Genomic DNA, 19,920 nt, shown 5'->3' with positions numbered 1-19,920 from the left:
GCATTTAATAACTTCTGAATCCTCTTGATTATGCATCTTAACTCTCAGTTTCTTGCAAAAAACATTATTAATTTTATTGTAAATAAAACCTAGAATTCCTACCCAGAAGTCTGCAGGGTTGGGCGGTTGTGCAGAAGTGTATTTATTTTCAATATGTATTTGGATACATAATGCTTTCACTAGAAAAATAATCTCTTGCAACTATTTCAATAACCCTGATTTTTCTAGTGTGATGTTTTTCAAAACACTCGATGTACAGCTTAGATGCCTTTTTTTTGCTAATAAGAAGGGCTTATTTCAAACATGTTTTGCATTTGTTGCATCTGTGAACACAAACATTTTGGTCATTTCTCATCAAGCACAGAGGGCTGTTCAATTTGAAGATATATTTAGAAGTACATTGTGTTTGCGTGATGTTGTTCTTCCTCCTCCTCCCTCTCTTGGAGGCAAAGCCACGATCACATACTTGTACCCACAGGATGCTGTACCCGTGGGCTGCCGGCTGGGCACTTCTGGTGTTTGGGGTCGCTGGCGAGGCAATTTATTGGTGTAGTGTCACGTCTTCCACGCTGGTCAGACAAACCCATTCAGAGGACAGCACACGTTAATGTCTGCAAGGGTAGGGTAGTGCAGATTAATGTGTACAAGGATCAACGCGCTGAAGTTCTTGGGATCACGGAAATGTAGCCACAGAAATATCACAGATGGAAAGCCTTAAACAAATTGTTTAGAACTGTGCAATCGGCTGATTTCGGGGGAAGTTGCTGGTCTGCTCTAAAACAACTGCTGTTTGTCAGCCTTTAAAGCTGTGGGGCTGTGTACTTTGGAGAGGTCTGAGAGCATTTCAGTAAATTCTATTAGATCATTAAATTCTATTAGATCGTTAATTAGTCTAAAGAACTAATTCGCCACTATTTTATCACAGCTGTAGGTAGTGAACATGAATTCTGTAACCAAGAAGAAGAAGGACACGTTAATATCAAATTATCAATTATTTGTAGCAGCTCCTCTGAATGAGACAAGTTTATCTGTTCCTAATGAGTTTATAAACAACTGAAGTCATCAAACACATATTTCTAAATCCAGTGCAATCCTTGAGCATACAAGATACTTAAACAATGCAGGCAGTGCCAGTAAGGTGTAGCCAGGCAAATTTTTTTCACTCTTTTTTTATTATGTTTGGATTCAATTGAAATGACTGGCATGGGATTTTGGTCTAATATGCAAAAATACACTCAAGTGCTTCTGTAATAAAAAGGTAACGTTATTAACTTCATTAATTTGTGGGTCCTAAACAGCTGGCTCTGCAGCTTTGAAAATGTTTCAGGAACATTTGCACGCAGAGAGCACGGCACGAATTGGCCTGGGGAGGTTAGAGAGGATCAGCAGAGCTGAAATGGATTATCACAACGCAATCAATTGCAAAGAAGGAAAGGTCTTTAAAATGGGATTTAATGTACAGTCACGATACGGAGCCCGTTTTGTGTTGTTTTAGCAACTCTCAAACTTTGCTAAATATTTGTTTTACAGTTTGCATTCAGTGATCTGCTAAATGTATCCGCCCCTGACACAGTGCATGCAGCAGAGTCAAGCAGGCACCTCGGCAAGCACCGGCATCTGGCTTCTTGTGCAATTCATGAAACACGGAGGTTGTGCTGAAAAATTCCCCAAAATAAGTTTTAATCCAAAATTACCGGCAGGGAGATTGTATAATGAAGAGATATATTTTTAAATGATGTAATTTTCTGAGGACTTTGCTTGAAAAGTAGATGCATACTGGCATATTTCTCCACTGCTCAGAACCAACGTGTTTGATGGTTGCTTGCTCAAGATGCCCTTTCCTGCTCAGGGTTCACCATTTTACTGTTGTAACATTTGGTTCTCTAGCAGAATAATTCTGCTCTTGTCTGTGACTGGACCCAGGACTGAGCTCATTCAGAGGGGATGTGGGGAGGGCAAGGATGCCGAGCCTTGTAGGCATCATTCTCCCTTCTCAGAAGGCGTTAGAAACACAAGAGCAGAAGTTAAAAATGAAATAAAGCGGGGCTCGGTAGACGGATCGTGCGGATTTATTTCAAGCAGAGGATAAACCAGCATATGGGGTTAGTTTCAAAATGTGATAAAAGTTAAAAAGCTGTAATTAGGCCCAGATAGGGAGCAGCTGTGGCAGGGACACCACAGGCATGTGCTGCAGCCCGGCTCGCCGCACGCCACCGGCCACGCCAGCCAGCCCCTTCCAGGGTCAGACCTCGTGTAACGCTCCCTGGTGCCTCCCAGCGTGTTTACTCGTGCTCTGGTAACATCATCTCGACGTAGCATATGGAGCTTTAGGCAACATAATTGATTCCATGTTTTAATTAATTTAGCCGGTAAATTGATTGCTGTAATCTGATTTACTTGGCTGATAAGCTACTGCCAATTGCTGCAGTTTTGCCCGTTTCATGGAAAAGCTTGCATTTGTAATTTTCAGCTTGACTTTTTTGTTTTGTTTTTTAATTTTTTTAACTCATTCTCAAATAGCAACCTTAGTAAGGACTTTGCCCTTTGTTTGAAAAATTCTCTTCCCGCTCCCTGCCATTTTCACTTCAATGCAGTTCAGCTATTTCAATAAATAGTTTTTAACTAGCTCTTATGCCCTTACAAAAATCTGCCTGTTTCCATCCTGTTGTTTGGAGCTGCAACTCCTGAAAGCGTAATCCTGTAAGTCTTTGTCTTTTGTACTGTCTCTTATTCCTCTGCTTCTGCTGTTGTTGCAAGCCTGCAGCTCACTGCTGCATTTCGTTGTGAGGCTCAAAGTGTCATTAAAACCCATGAGTGAGAGTCAAGGGGAGCCTGGCTGAAAGTGTTGGGCGCTGCAGCTGGAAGGGAAACCTTCTTGTGGTAGTCTCAACTCCTCACTGGTTTCCCTTCACTATCAGCTGGCTCAGGGGCAGCCCCGTGGGAGGGCTTTGCTTCAGAAAAAGAAATAAAGCTGCCAAAATGTTTTATTCTTGCTTAAACGTGATGAAAATAAGTAGATGGAAATGTTTACAAAATAGACTGGGGGAATAAAAAGCATACAGGATGGCTAAAATTCCCTTTATTTTAATTAATTTAAGATTTCTAACTCAGCCACATAAAAAGTTTTTAACTCTACCGAAGCAAAGTTATAATTCAGAGTTGTGATGGTAAGTTACAAAGTGTGGTTTCTGGATTTTATTGTGCAATGCAAAATGATTCAGTAAGATATGAAATGAAGCAACAGCTCTGTCTCTCTTGTTAGCCCTTGTAAAATTGATTTGACATTAACAATGAAGTCTAAAACACTTATGTCATAAGTGTAAGCCAGCTTTGCAGTGCTTGGAAGCTGCAGAAATGCAGATATTTGGAAGGACAGTCATGACTTGCCCTCCCTCGCACAGGCAGTAAGGTCACTCTGTCCTTTTAGGCACTGCTCGTGCTACAAACCTTAGACTGCTTAGCATTGCTTTGTGGTTAGAAAATCACTGCGTACAGCGGGGTTGAGTATTCGGCAGTTTTTGGTAAATCTTACCGAGTTAGAAGGTATTTTAGTGAAAGTGCATTTTCATTGCATTTTCATCTCAACTGTTATGTTGTGTTTCTGCTTTTAAAAACTGCATTAACTTGAAAAACGTTTTCTTACGCAAAGTAAGTTCAGGAAATGGACGGAATAATCTGCTCTCTTTGAAACATCAGTGTACTCACTAGTTTTACAATGCTACCAGAGTTAGTAACAAGCTGAGCATTCTGCATTTGTCCAGGAAAAGTGCCTGTTGATGTTTGTCATAAGGAATGATGGAATATTTCATCCACCCCTAATGTAGAGTGTGTACGTAGCAGTTGGTTTCCATCCCTGATTTTTCTGGTCAGGATTCATCCCTAACTGAGTATTCTCGAGCTTTAGTTCGCAGACACAGAGGCATGATAATGGCTCTCCCAGCAGCACCCGAGTTACTTGCTGTGATGTTCTTGAGTTTGACAGCTACCTTGCCTAAGCAAACTGGAAAGATACCTATGCAGCTTTAGTTCCCTATTAGCAAGGAAAATAAAGAAAAAGCAGTTTCCAAGGACTGGTTTGGAGTTTTAGTTCTGTCTCTAAAGAGCAACGAGCAGCTCCAAACACTCAGCTGTGCTCAGAGCCATTTGGGTGCTTTGAGGAACAGCCAAAGGCAGCTGATGGAGGTTCTGAGAGCCTGGTGCAGGATTAAGCTTGGTCCATCTCACCAGTGCTAACCCAGAGCACGTACACCTTCCCAGATCCCAGCCTGATCAGTCACTCATTAGGAATGCCTCCAGAGTCCAGCAGAAATGTGCTGAGGCATGAAGGAGCCTGGATCCTGCAGGCTCACAACGTCTGGGGAGGGCCACGCAGGGCCATGTGCCCAACGAGCGGCTCACGGTGCTTGTTAGCTCAGGCTCCCGCCACGCAGCGGTGACGCTAATGCTTCCAGGTTGGAGATAGGGTTGAATTACTGCTTTTAAAAGCTGGCTCTGCCTACTAGTTCTGCTTCTGGTCTTTGTATGCATGGGGCGTTTCAACTGAACGCATAATTAAAGGTTGCCTGCAGGACCTCAACATGTATTTAAAACAGGCAGAAGCAGAAAGGAAAGCATACCCGGGATGCAGCTAACATCATGTCAACTCACATTCTCGTTCCTCAGATCTGAAGCCATCAAGAATAGCATCGTGTCCAGAGATACAACTTCAGTAGACTTGATTAGTTCATTTTTGTCTTCTGGAGAAGCATCTAAAAGTGCGGTACTGTCTTGACATACTCTCCATAACATCTTAAAATCTTGACTTCGGGAGCAAACTGGATGCTGTTCTTGGGTAGAAAGCTGTTCAGTGTCATTTAGCTAACATTTTCCCAAGGTACTGCTAGTTTCCTTTGCAGTGCATCCCTGAAAGGCAAGTCCTTGGAGAATCATCAGTATTGTTTAAATCTAGCCCTTTGGTAGCTGTTTCTCTGTTACAATACTTCAGGGTAATAAACTGAGGTAGATTAGAATAATCATATTGTGTGAGAGCTCCTCAGAAATAAACCTGGAAATGTATACTTCTTGTTTTATACGCATCTCTCTCAAATGTTTCCAGAACAGTGAGCTGTACTTGGATTTTAGTGTTGTTAATATCCCAATATACTCAAAGGATTGCATTTGCAGGTAGGCAGAAACCATTGCAGGTTGCTGTGAAGTACGGCTGAAAACTAGCAGTACTGCTCTGAATTGCTGCGTTCACAGGAAATGTTTTCCATTGGCCCCCATTCATGTTTACTACTAGAATAATAAGAGTCAAAACACAATGAGTTATTGTTTCCGCATGGCACAGCGGGGTTAGCAGAGTTTGAATGCATTTGTCAAGCGATTAGTCTGCTTGCTTCTAAAAGTTGAATTGCAAATCATAAACCAGTTGTATGATTTCAGGCACAAAGCCCAGCGGCCTTTGTTTGTAAGATGTCTTTAAGATTTACCCTCAAAACTTCCTGTTTTTACCCATTCTAAGGCTCTGCTTCTGTCATCATTTTGTAAAGAATCATTGATAATATTTTGATCAGATGCATTTTGCCCCTTAGAAACATTCTCTTTTTGAACGGTGATTTCAGAAGTTCCTTTTTTTTTTTCTTGTTAGAGTAACTGAACAGCAAAGGGTTGGCTGATCGAGAATATCCTGAACTTTTTACTGTACTTCCTTTGTGACTTGTGCTTTCTGGTTTTAATTAGGAATTCTTTTCATTGATTTTTTTTTTTTTTTTTTTTTGTAATGCTTCATTTTAACTGTACTCTTGTTTTCATCTGAGTTGGTGTTTTCATACCCCAAGGCATACTGGTCTTAATGTGTCTTGATGTGTGAAGAAGCAATATGAGGAGAAGCACATTTCAGCTTAGAGTTGTACATAAACACCAGCATTAATGCAAATTGCTTATCTCGTCACTCTATATTGCTTGTTTCGGGTTTTTGGATGACTTCCCATGTTTTGCTGGTCAAGAAAAAAAAAAAGAAATAATGGTTTAACAGAAGTAAGAAAGTATTTTGAATTCAAAGATCAGATACATTAGACTTCTGACTGACGTGATTTTTATTTCTGGTAATTAATATCTCTTATTTCAGTTGTAACATTTGAAAGTTTAATTTGTCTTCTCCTTTTAGAGTTTCTTTGTTTTAAAGTCATTGGTCATGAACCTGAAGAGGTCACGTAAACCAGGCATAGCATTTCTTTTAAAAGAAATTCAACAAGTCTTTAGTTTTTCTCAAACAAATGAACATTGATGTTGTGTTTCCAGTAAGGGGTGGATGTCTCTTTTGATCATTTTTGTACCTAGCTTGAAAGCTTCGATGTCGTGAAGCTTTTTTTTCTTTTTAAACTCTTTATAAATTTATTTTTAAGGCTGTTAGCATATCTTTCCTTGTTTTGAAAAATGGGAATACTGTGTTCATCTTTAAAACTGATGCAAGTCCTTGCTGCTTCCAAATTTAAAATTAAAATCCCCAACAACTTGAAACAAAAGAACAAACATAGCCTTTGGGCTGTCTGTCTGAAAATACAGCAGTTGTCCACTGTTAATCTTCGTATGTTTCTTCCGTGGATTTAATCTTTAGAGGTAAAATGGTTTTTCAATTTCTATTATTTTAGCAAAATGAAAACAAAAATATATAACGTTAGTCATCTGCCTGGGAGTTTCCTTCTAAGACAGCTTTTGCAGCAAATCACAGGATTCATGGCGCAGTTTTAAATTTCACTTTCTCCCACTGTTCCTTCCTGCTACAGAGCAAATAAAGTCTGGATGCCCGGTGTAAGGATGGATGCAGAAGCACTAAAAGAACACGAGGGAGGGCGCGGAGGTCCTCGCTGCGTAGGGCAGTCTTTGAGGAACCCAACGTGCCTTGGATGCTGCTCCTCATTTCACCCAGCAATTAAGTGGCGTGTCCCAGAAGCTGCTACCGGCCTGGGTCGTACTGGTGGTCAATGCTTTGCACAGAGTTTGGTATTAGAAATATGTCTTTTGTGGAGCGAGTGAACTGCAGGCAGCAGGCAAAGATTAAAGCCCATCTGAAAACAAAGGCCAGGTTGTGGATAAAAGCCTGGTGTCGTCTTATGGGCGGGTTTTAGAGCTCCTCCTCTCTGCCATGCTCTTGCCTTGAGGCGTGTTAGATAAGGTCATGTTTAGTCTCCAGAACGAGATTTTTTTAGCTGCCGTTTTATTTCAGTTTTGCAGATTTTTCTGGGTTTTCTAATTTAATACTTCTACAGTGCAAGCAAAGAGAAATGTGGGGACTTCTAGATCTCGGCTCTTACTCATGAGACGTGAACAATGAGTTTCTTTTTTCAGAGTAGCTGAAAAAAACTTTGCTAAATGGAGAGCATTTCCAAGTTGCTTTGCCTTGTAAATTTATGGTGCGCCTCAGGCACATGTATAAGTAACAACAGAAAACTGGTATATTTAGTTTCTGGGTTATGTCCTACTCTGAACCACCAGCCTGTGAAAGAGAAGCAGTGGTAGATGTCTGCGATATCCTCCTGTAACCTCCAACAAACCTCTCCAACAAGATGACTGCTGTAAAAATAAATAAATAAATAAATAAATAAATACAAACAATATCGTTGGAGAAAGAGGTGTTTTGATGGCCAAATGCATTCTTTTTCCAAGGATTTTAATCAGCATTTAAGGAAACTGAAAGTTATGAACAGAAACAGTGTTGCTTCAGAGTTTAGCAGGAGTGCCACGCTTCTTTTTTGAATTAGAAATACCAGACCTCAGTAAGGTTTCTTACTAATCCTAAATCCATTATGTACAAAAAATATAAAAAATATCTTCCTGTGATTATTGCTTTTTATTAAAAAGTTGGCAGACAGCCTACTTTATTTTTTTCCTATTTAAAAAAAAAAAAGTCCATGTATTTGTCACTTAATTTTAATGATTTCTTCACTCGCTTCCCCAGAAATGGAGAAATGTACTTTGAAAGAAATGTGAACTTGCTTCCATTTCTACGCCATTGACAAATTTAAAGATTTCATACACGTGAGAAGTGTATTCAAGGGGATAAGGGAAGAGGTAGAGCTGGCAGGCACATGTCATGGGTGGCTCTCAACTGATCCGCGTTTGCTGCTCTTCATTCAGGAAATGTCATCATCATAGCTTGTGATCTGGCCACAAGAGTTGTGCCTGACTTTGAGATGCATTTGGAAAAAGTTCAGTATTGTCAAAAATTCAGATATTTGCATTCAATTTGATGCAGTGGTCGTTTTTTTCTCACCAGACACCGGTTTTAAACAGCACTTTCCTCCTTCTGCTGCTCCTGCCAGATACAGAAAAAGAATGCTTTTAGGACCTGAATGATCACTGCCCTCCTTAAATCAATATTGATCAAAACCAGCTTGAATTAAGTCAGCCACCGCTGAAAAGTTGATTTAGTAACGGCCTGCTACAAAAACCTTTGAACCATAGCACTCTTCGTTGGGATGTTGGCTTCCAGCCTGCTCCGAGCTGCAGCAGGCGGTTGCAGAGCTCGCTCTGCCATTCTCCCTTCTTCTGCTTTGCACGTGCTTGCCCGGAGAGGCATCGTGGGCTTGCTGACCAGATGTAGCTACTCCACCTTGTAGTAGGTAATAATAATAAATATTAATGCACGCGGACAAGAAAAATACTCGGATTTCAGCTTCCCACAATAACTTCATAAAAATATGAGTAAATTCCTACATCGTAAGAAAAAATGTCAGAAATGAAAATTTGAAGGAGTGTAAGTGCACACGGATGCCTGCTTAGCTTCTGTTGGGAATAAAAATGGTAAAATAATAACTCCTGCTGATTTTATGTGGGTATTGCAGCAGGAATGAGTGCACGTCACCATTTGCAGATCACATCTTGGGTTTGGGAAGGGGCTTGCAGAGTGTTGAGGAGGTTGGTTGGGGTCGTGTAAGGAAATAAAAAATGAATAGTGTAGTGGTGCGTTATACTTCTGTACTTGTTCTTTCTGCTCTGTTGAGTACAGCAGCATTTTTTGGGCTGGTTGCTGGATGGGGCTGCCTTTGGACATGGCTGCTGTTGCTGTTCGTTCATTACTTGGTGTTGTTTTGCAAGGTGTCTGTGCTTTTGGCAGAGGTGTGTTTGTGTGTGGGCAGCTGGGCCGAGAAATCCTGCCAAAATCTGCCCAACGTCAGCCAAGGCAACACTTGACAGAGCTGGTCTTTAGATTATTCCTATTTCTTTGATTTTTACTGATGTTTTGTTTTTTACTGATATTAGGGACTTTTGTTTGTCAGGAAAGTCCTCCACTTATTACTGCTTATTTAAAGAAGCCTTGTCAGGCACATGCATCCATTTTCCCTGCTAAAAATTCACTGTGACTTTTTGGCTTGCAAAAAGGTCATTTTTAGCTCAGACTTTTGGGTGTGTGGTGTTGCTGGGGCAGTCGATCAGTGACCATTCCCCGGCATCCTGAGGCTGTGCGCTGTTATCGGGCCTTGCCGTGCCCCGTGGCACTTCTGCTGCTGCCCTTTGCTCGAAAGGAGCAGTTTTGGTGAAGGGAAATCCGAAGCAGACTTCACTTGTGTCCTTCCCCAGCGTCTCAGCCCATTCATAATTGCTGAGTAGAGATGTAATGTATGCAGAGCACAGGTATGAATTTAATGTGTTGAGTAGCGATATGGGGGTGTGGTGAGAAGAATTTTAACGCCTATTTGCATCTATGGCATCACGGTTGGGCTGTACATGAAACCATTCCTGTATTCAAATTTCATTAGACAAATGCTTCATAAATAATTTGGTGCTTTAGGACTCTGGGGGAGGAGACGGAGAAGTGGCAGTTAATTTATTTAGCAAGAATTCAGATGGAATTTTAGCTTGGAGATTTACAGGATGATTCTTATAGGCTTAAAAAACAATGTTCCCCTGCCTTCTGAAATGTCAAGCATTTCAGTTTAATTCTCATTAAATTACACTGGATACCTTATGGAGAAGAAAGAAAAGACTTCAAATCATTCAGTGCATAAAAAATGTAATAGCTCTTTTTATGTTCATTCAGATGTTTTTATTGAGGATACTTAAAATTTGTAAGCCATTTGGGGAAAAAAAAAAAAAAAAGATTTAAATTGTTGCTGTGACCTGATGGAAGCCTCCTGAAAATTGTTGTAAATCAGTGCAAAAACATAGTTGAGAAACATCACTAGATGACGATTGCTGCGTTTTTCAGACATGGAGTAGAAACATGAGACTGTTGGGGCATCTTTAAATAAAACTATAATACAGGTAGCTGTGTTAAATGGGTACAGTGTACTTATTGAGGTGCCTAAATCTCTTGTATTGAGGCCAAGGTATCTACTTTTGGCCACTGCTAGAGATGAGATATGTAACTAAATGGCTCTTTGGCCTAGAGAAGCATAGCCTGTAAGTATGGCCTAGGTCTTTGGCTCATGGTTGGCATCCTCAGTTGCTCGCTTTCCTAAAATGATTTGTGCTTTCAGTCTACAGGATTGATTTTCTGAAGTTTGCAATTTTATGTAATAAGTAACTACTGTCACAATGCTATCGATAGGTGTAACTGAATTATGGAGTAAAACCTTGTATGTTTTATATATAAAGTGACAGTATCTCTTCTGGAGACTATAATTAATCAACAACTCTGTGAGAAGATCATCTCCACAAATACAAGGGCAAGGGCCCAAGAGTTCGAATGGATGTTAGCAGTGTTGTGCCTCCTTCTAGTGCTATTGCTCATTTATAGCAGTCTTCATTAGTAGAACTCCTTCCACCAGATCCAATCTTCCCAAATGGGAAAGATGAGGTGTTTCCAGACCCGTGATTTTATCTGGTTTGAGGTTTATATAAGTTAATGCATGGACTGCTTGTGAGGAGAAGCAGAGGCTAGAGGTGGACTCAGGAGATATAAAATGAGAAAGTGTGAGATGGAAAAAAAAAAAAACATTTTTTTTTTTTAGCTTTTAGTGGTAACAGTATTGCATACAGTACTTGCAATAATGATTAAAGTTACCCCAGCATAGTTTCACTATCTGATCAGTCTGGGTCCCTCAGGAAACAGATGTCTCCAACTGAAACTGCTTCAATAAAGCCCAGAAATAATACTTGTTAACAGGGGTGTTTTTCTTATTCTCTTATTCTTACTCTGTTATCCCAGCACTGGTCACACAGGGAAGCTATGTAAGTTTGTAGCACCAGACACACCTGGGTTTGAAGCTTTCCTGATGCTCAACTTTAGTTATTACAGGGTCTCTGTTTGTGTAGTCTCTATTTATGCACAGCACTTACTGTCTTTAGCTTAAAAGATGTCTGAAGCATTCATATTACAGTGACTTTTCAAGATATTTGGGATTTTCTTGATTAATGTGGGAGGGCCTTCTCCTGCCTGCTGTGAAACCGTGCCACGGTCCAAGAAAGGCTTGGTCTACAGCAGGGTTTGGCAAGCCCCGCTTCAGAAAGTGCTTGGCTGCAGCGTTTAACAAATTTGCTAGAACCCGGGTAGTAATAACTGTTTAATATAGCTATAGAGCTAGTGCTAGCGTGGGTCTGATTCCAGGGAGGATAATGCACTGACTGTGCTTGATGTCATGAGTAAAAGTAGACTGAGTGTGTAAAAACACACACCGAACAACAAGAACAAAGTTCAGCTGAGCCAGTGAGGCTATAGGGAAATTCAAGGTACAGTAGCTTTAGTTACTGTAAGAAACTGAAGCTGGGGCCAGGAGCACTTACGAGCCAAAAGATGAACTCATCCAGAGTATCAGGCTTCAGTATTATTTAAAAGCAGCGAGCATCAACAGTGAGTAGGGAGCAGCTCTGAGAGTGCTTTTGGCACGAGGCTCTTTATGACGGCAAGGCTTGGCGGGCGTCCAGCGCAGGACACAAACTCACAGCCAGCCTGGAGGTGCTGTAAATATAAACTTTCCAATTGAAGAAGTTAAAATAACTTCACGGTTGTGTCACCTCCAGAAGCTAAGCTTGCGAGTGGTGCTTTGGTGCGCTTTCAGAAAGATGGAGGATGTAATAGAAGAGGCAGTGGGGCTGGTAGTAAAACCAGCCTGCTGGGATATCAGGAAGGCATTGGCCACACATCAAAAACCTGATGGATTTCAAAGAGGGAGAGAAAGCCAGAGCAAAGGGCTTTTGACTTCGGTGTTTTATCTAAAGCAATTGCCAACAATAATTAGTGGAGAATGCAATCTTAGCAAGTCCTATTCAGAGTTTCTTCCTTCAAACCACTTCTTCTTAGCTAGGTTTTAAAAAAAGACATTGTACTTTCATGTTAGGAATCAAAACACAGATAAAAGAAATGAAGTCATTCTCAACTTTGTAAAACAGGCTTCATTAAGTTTCACATACTAAATTCAGGCAATCAGCAGAAAAATGTTTATTAAGGCATTGCTGTGGATGAATAGGGCTAGGTCCTTGAGAGTGCCTCGCAACAAAAAGCATTTAATGACCTCCTTTGTCTTTATTGAAGCAGAAAGAAGACCCAAAAGGGAGTGTTAAGCTTTTCCGTAGTAAGGGTTACATCTGAATAGAGATTTGTAAAATAAATCTCTTAGTATTCTTCCAGACAATTTGTTTAGCTTACCTGTGGCGAGTCCAAAGATTACGTACATATGGAAAACAGGTGAGCGCTGCTCTTCAGCCTTTAATAAGCTTCAGGTATGTAAAACAAGGCAAGACAGAACCTGGTGACCAACTCGCTTCCCAGAACTGGTGTCTTCCTACCCTCTGTACTTTAGGTGTGTCGCCATTTCTGAAACTTGCTGAAAAGCTTCCACCTCTTTTTGTCCTCTTATAAATAAAGACTACTTCTGCCCATGAAGTAGCCGCTGACTTCCACAGCAGTTGGTTTGATTTTGAGTTGGCTGCTGAGAACGGTGGGGAGTGGGTACCACTCAGGTCCAGTCGAGGGAGCCTTTAATGATTAAACCTAAATGAAACAAGTACATGAACATACAAAATGTTTTAATTTAATTTAGGTCAGAGATTGCCGCAATATTCAAAGCTACACAGTTACACTTACCTGTGCTGTCTCTTCAGTAGAATAATGCCCTGATGCCAAAAAGGTGGAATTTCTGAGTAGGTTATGTACCCAGATGTTGACTTCTAGCGTCTCTTCTCTGTTGTTATTTGAATTTATATAGTTCAGTTCTCAAAATCCTATTTCAGCTTCTGTGTTTCTCTTACACTGGTGGCTAAGTAAACCTGAAGTTCAGTCAAGTCCTAAGATTTTTACCAGTATTTTGCAATAATGTTAATTTATCCTACAGTTGCCCCAGGCACGTGGCATTCTTTCTCACTTTCTTTAAAGAGTTTTCTAGCACGGTGGAGCCAATTTTTGGACATGCAGCTGCTATATAAAATTGCTATTCGGTAAAAGTAGCATCAATGGAATTCATAAAAATCGGGAAACTTTACCTTGTTCAACACTGCTCTGGAGTGTATGGCTGGTTAAATGAAGTCACGGGGGTTCTGTAGGCTGGGTAATGGGATTCAGTGTTGGTGTCCTATCTGAAAGTTTAAGGGATTGTGTCAATCCGGCACTGCTGCCTCTGTGCATAGGTCTGCAGAGCTCAGGGGTCAGACATGAGCAAGGGCATGGGCTTAGCCTCATTCAACTGGAGAAACTCAGAAACCAGTGTGAATGAGGAAAAAAGTGGGATTGTCGTGGGGATTTAACCTGGAAAGATAGTTTATTGCCTAACGCTTACCTAAGGCAAAAAGTGTAGAGCTTCTTGCTGTTTTTTTATCCATTTTCCAACATCACGGAAAAGGAGTGCTTTGTGCTGGTGGTTTTTGTAAACTGTGATTAAAGGCAAATATGGCAACAAGAAGTCTTTTCTGGTCAGTTGTGTTTGAAATTATTTCCCAGATAGAGTTTCACTTCTGGCATTGGTCTTGTGAATTTTGAAGTACAGCAGTAGAGGTACTTTCAGAAATGCTCTACATCACCTATAGAAATGGGTGGTGCTTGATTTATGTTTTCACACATCACAAATAGAGTTACTTTGCAAGCTATGTTTTATTTTCAACCATAATTCAAGCAAACAGATCTGCAGATCAGCTCTGCTTCCATCTGCTATTCATCTGTAGATTAGTTTTATTACTTCAGATAGTTTTCATTATGCATATTGAAGTTAGTTGCATAAATTAAGATCATACGGACAATATATGTAACTAATTTTTATTTTCTCTGATTCTCTTTGCAGTTGATGAAGGTCGTATCAAGGAACTGGGCAGAGTTCGAGTACTTCACAAGAGAACCATAATGCCTTACAGTGTGTATAAGAAGAGGAGGAAGGGGCCAAGCGATGAAGCCAGCGTCCAGCAATATGCAAGTTTGGTTGGACAGACCTGTTCAGAAAGAATGCTGTTGTTCAGGAGTTGAAAAATCATTGAATGACATTTCGATGGCACTACCATTTATTGCACTGCCACTGGGTGATTTGTAACATAGTTGTGTGTTGGTATGCCTACTAAAACTGCAGTATGAAATACAGGTATATATCTAGGCATGTGTGAGTACATGGTACTGTGTTTTAAGGCAAACTCCAATAAAACTTTTGACAATACAGCAAGGCTTTAGCAATATAAGCTTAGAAATACATGCTTGTAATACCTTTTAATTAAGTAGTTCTAGCCTTTCTTTGCATTTTGAATAATTCTAAGTATCTAAGCAAAATGAAAAACAGGTGTCTTTTTTTCTGGGGACAAAGGTTGACTAAATCTAGATTAACAATAATTAAATTACAGATGTTTTCAAATAGCAACTTGGGTATCTGTTATTTAAAATTGCCATGAAATTTGTGCTCGCGTTTGTGTGCTCCTAAACTATTGCAAGAGAACTGAAAGGTGCCATTTCTTTCCAGTGTGAAATCTGGCACGGTTTAATTATACTTCCAACAGTGTATTTTAAAACAGGAAACATTTTCACTGCACATTCTTCATTTGTTTGATAGAGTAGGTTAGCATCAGAGATCCTAGTGAATGTGGCAATTTCTAGTAGATTCTTAGTGGCAGGGGATGCAGTGCTTTGGAAAACTTTCCCCTTCAGAGACGAAACAGAATAGCTGCACTATAAATTTACCAAAGATATGCCAAGGGTTTTGTGGTGTTTTTTGGTTAGTTGTCTTTTTTGTGTTTGTTTGTTTGGGTTCCTTTGTTTTGATACAAGCCTTACCATTTATCTAAAAAGAGTGGATATTTTCATGCACATCATTAATGTGAAATGGAGTTTGGGAGATTTATCCTATAGCTCTTGAGTGCACATTTCAGAGCTATGCTAAAAATGATTGAGGTACCACTGCGCTTTTTTTTGTTGCAATTTTTTCTGCAGATTTGTGTGGGGAGACTTGCATATCATATTTCTAGGTCCTAGTGACTGTTTTGTTTATGCTGCAGTGGCTCTCAGGTTAACATCTTTAATACCATTTTACTAAATATTCCTATTGGAAACAGAGAAAGTTGCAATGCTTTATCAAAGCACTTTATTACCAATGTATTCATGTTGTTGTTAGTCTGTGTCTGTATCAGATCATACAAGTTATAGGAATTTGGGGAAATAACATGGTTGTATGTTCAGTAACGTATTACAACATCATAACAATCCCAATATGCTTATAAGTTACTTATCTTCTTGGGTAACAGGAGCCAGTATTTACCTTGAATCAACTTGAAGTTTTCCTGTTAACCTCTGAAGAATATTCTTGTTCAGGAATGTATCTGCACGTTTTACTTTTTCCCCAGAAAGAAATCAAATTCAACTTTAGTCTCTGAAGGTTACAACTTGTACAGCCATGTGCTTGATTTCATTTTGAACACTTGGCCAGTATCATTAGTCATTGATTTTTTTGTGGAATAGCTGCAAGAATTTTGAGATTCAAGTGTGTTGCAGATTTAACTTTAACTTTTTTTTTTTTTCCGTGTCAGTTTGATCTCTGTAAATTACTGGTATTGAGTGCAGGTTCACCAGTAATTTTAGGAAGTAATGTCTTTTATTAATTGGTATGTACTGTATTGGGCTACTCCCACTCTGCAACAACATTGGTTATTTGTGTCAGCATCGTATCTGGCAAGTGCGTGCCTGTTATCTGGAACTGCAAGGTTTCTGTATGCTGCACTGTCTTGTTTCTCCGTGTCTTACCTAAGCCTCCTGCCACGGGAGAACCACTAGCCACTGTTTATGACCATTATTATAAGTTGTTCCTTTCTGTGGAGAAAATACCTCTCGCCTGACGTGTCGGAACAGCGTAACAGTTTCTGTCTCTACAATGTGTTGAAATGTGCTGATGCCCACACCACTTAAAAACAAAACAAATGAGAAAACCTTTTTATGTGATATAAAATCAGGTAAAAGGCACAGAATTATTCCAGCATGACTTTGAATATCCAGAAGAAAATCAAATGGCCTTGATGTGCTCCTGTTGAGCCTACAAGGTAAAGTTCCTGTTGAATAACAAGGGAGCAGACTTGTGTTAACACCCAGGGTTCAGAAGAGCTCTGTCCTTCGTGCCCAGTGTTTTTTACTGATTTGCCTTCTATATGCATAATAGACTCTTTTTTCTCATAATCTTTTTCTCTTGTGGAGCTTTTAAGAACTACAACTAAAGAAAAGTGAGATAGGTGTAAAACCAGAAGTGGAGAACAGCTTGAAGCTGTTGTTGGTGTGACCACAACAGGTAAATGACCATTTCCTGTGAAGTCTGAACCGGTGCTTTCACTCCCCAACCTCCACTGGAACTGTGCTGCTGCAACAGGGTGGGCTTTTGATCCTTATTGAGCTCAAATTTAAAAAACAAGAGTCAAAATTGAGATGAATTCAAAAATTGAGCTCATCTGATCCAGCGTACTGAGATCTAATTTGCTTCTTTGGTGTTATCTTAGAAGGAAATCAATGCAGTGTTTTTCAGGACTGATTATTCCACCCCTATTGCAGAAGAGGCATAGAGCCCTCAGGATGAAGTTCTCTGTTTTGTCATTGACTTCAGTGGAGCTAAAAATTCACCACTATTTTAATTGTATTTAATAAGATGTCACTGAGAATTATTGAAGTTAGAGATATTTAATTTAGTATAAAATATTCTATAATTTTTCTTTAGCGTAATTAGTTTGTGAGAGTTAATCTCCAAAGTAAATTTGCCTTGTTCTATTATCTGTTGCTAAATGAGCATAGAATGGTGGCAAGAAAATGCAGAGCTGTGACCGATGCTAAAAAAAAAAAATAAAATACCATGGTTTGTTTTAATTGGAAATAAACGGGGAGCTTATGCATTTCCAGCATCAACAAATTTCAGTAAATGCAAAAGAACTCGCATGTTGAGTTTGTAATTGCTTTTCAGCAGGCCTGTTTGACTTGTGAGTATAGAAAATAAAGTTATTTCTAGTCTCTGTGAATTATTATAAAGAATTAATAGCTTTGAGTGTGAATTCTGTCTTGCTTCTTAGGAATTGATTATCCCGGTTGTTGACAAGCGTCCAGTGAACAGCAAAACTGGAGGAGTCAGAGCAGCAGTGACTGGAAGGTATATGGATCACTTGAAAACATATAACTATATTGTTTTAAGTATATTTAAGATTTTACTTGTATGCCTTGAAACAGCAGCTCTCAGTTTTCTCTGAGTGGAATAAAATGAAGTGGTAGGCTTTTCACAAACGCAGGGTAGGTAGGACTACTTATTTTAATGAGCCTGTACCATTTCCAGTGGGCTGAAAGAAACAAAACAAAAACTTCCCCTGAACTATGCAGCCAAACAAGCAACGCAGAAGTCTGGATTACGTGCTGCTCTTCCCAAAGGTAACCAAATGCTGATTTGTTTTCCTCCTGGCTGGGGAGGATTTCCAGCTAATTCCGGATTCCCGAATTAGACTTTCATCAAAGCTCGGTGCCACCATGGCTTACATTTTGGTCAATGATCCAGTGCGTGATGTGTTACAAGGGCCTGCCTCCCAAATTGTGTTCCTGGGAACGATTACTCTTCATTGTTCGCTCAGGGTGCCTACACCCACGACTCTTTTTGAAGCTGTGTCAATGTGTTTGCCAGTTCTGAAGCTGCAGCCTGGTGACGCACTCCTCTGGCTGTGTATTTCTGAATTTCTCCTCTTTCTGCCCATCCCAGATAATCCTTCAGACACGCATTATGGGCTCTCCCCATCGGTCTTTCCCTCTCCACTCCCTCCCAGGCCTTCCCAAGCTTTAATGTTTCTTCGAACTCATTTGGTCCCAGTCCTGTTGCAAGAAGAGAAAAGCCTGCACTCGGAAGGGTGCAGGCAGGACTTAGGACAGAAATTTTCACCACATTTCAGGGAAATGATCGGTTTCCAGAAGCATCACAGCCACATATCTTACCCACTGTCTTTATACAGCTGGACCTTCAGAGCCTCTTGCTTATGATGTCACTTACCGAGCGTACAAAAAGCCAGATTTCGTTTCCACTTGCCAAATAATTTGTTTTCTTAAGTGAGTTGAAGCAGTGGAGGCTTTCCAAGCCCTGACTGGCTGTCCTCAGGAGGTGGTTAGCTCTGCTCCTCTGCCAGCCGGGGACTCGCCCAAGGAAGGTGCTGCAGAGAAAAAGCCCCGAGGAGCGGCTGGTGCTGAGCGCCGGTGGCACCGAAAAGGTGGCTGCTGGTCAGGGGAGAGCTAGCAGGTAAATAACCGTGTGATTGGCCTTCAGGCACGAGACAGATTTTAGTCTCACTGGAGAAATGAAATGCACTGCAGGAAACAAATGGTATCAATAACCCCACGTCATCTCAGCAGGAGCTGCTAACCAAAGGAGGAGACCAGCCGGGGCGACTGCCAGTTCCCCCTTCTGTAGGGGCTTCTGAGAACCACGGGGACTCAGTGCCCGGCTATACACACGCTTATTAAACACGAGGCTTAATGAACAGAGCTGCTGAAGTATGAATGAAATGTGAACTATGTTGTGTATGCCAAAATACGTTGTTTACAGGACGCAGATGTGCAGCCCTAACGCTTGCTGCTACTAAGCTAAACCAGGTGGTAGCTGTGGTCAGCGGGCTGCTAAATAAAAAAAACTCTGGCAATTAATTTGTTACATGCATTTTATAGCACGCTTTTAAAGCTCATCTCGGTAGAGATTTGTTTGCTAACAGTATTAAAATAAACAGAAAGGTAAATATAAGAAATTAACTTAAAAGCTAAGTATAGCATATGTTAATTCTATCAATATTAATAGGAAACAATCAGTTCTGGAAACCAGCAGTTAGTGACCTTCCCAGGTACATCAAGTGACATTGAGCTAATAGCTCCAAAGCTTTCTGGCTGTGTTTGTTCGTGGTTGCATTACACCGTTTTGATGTTTATGCATTTACTTATAATAACTATTCCCATCAGATTTTTGTGCTTCTCATCACTTATTGCCACTTGGTTTCCGACACGTAATACACGTGTCTGCCAGCAGTCCTGCTGAGCGGTGGCTCTCAGGACAAAGGCAGGCGTTAGGAAGTCCATAAAGTCGTGAGAAGAGAGCGGAGTCCACAGGAACAGTCAGTTTGCAACCTCTGTGCTGCCGAAAAAGCAGGATTTATTTATTATTTAGTCTGTTGCAGACTTTAAAATAAGTGTGTCAGGTTTCTTTCATTTCTCTTTCTCTGTGGCGTTTGCCTGTCGTTGTCCAGGGAGAATCAACAGAGCGGTGCAGAATAGTAAGAAAAAACACAGTAAGGTCAGTGCACCGCATTTAAAGCAAAAAAGCTCTAGTTAAGGACTGAAATTGCTCAAATTCTGTTGAATTTCCTCCTCTATGTCTACATAGGAGCAGGAAAGTGGATGTTTAAAAGTTCTGTTGCTCCTCCCTTCTGCTCAGCTCCAGGCTGGGGCAGGGGAGGAGGACGGTCTGCAGTTCCCTAAGTTCCTTGGAGGGAGTTCTTGCAGGGACTAGTAGCCTCGTCACTGAAAGCTTTTAATGCCTGGCGTGC

General features: G+C 40.5%; 1 protein-coding gene across 4 annotated transcripts in view; it reads left to right on the top strand.

Annotated features, from left to right (window-relative positions):
• ATE1 (arginyltransferase 1) overlaps positions 1-17,353 on the top strand; it is an 84,950-nt gene extending 67,597 nt beyond the window's left edge. For all 4 annotated transcript variants that reach the window (XM_084290027.1, XM_084290026.1, XM_084290025.1 and 1 more), the window contains one exon: positions 14,193-17,353. In XM_084290027.1, coding sequence (XP_084146153.1) covers positions 14,193-14,371 — 179 coding nt within the window. In that variant the 3' untranslated portion in view covers positions 14,372-17,353. The remainder of the gene's footprint in view (positions 1-14,192) is intronic.
• Positions 17,354-19,920: the final 2,567 nt, after the last annotated feature.

Source organism: Netta rufina, assembly GCF_964035555.1.
Source record: "Netta rufina genome assembly, chromosome: 7".
NCBI classification, from domain to species: domain Eukaryota; kingdom Metazoa; phylum Chordata; class Aves; order Anseriformes; family Anatidae; genus Netta; species Netta rufina.
This window is presented reverse-complemented; position numbering and strand designations above follow the sequence as displayed.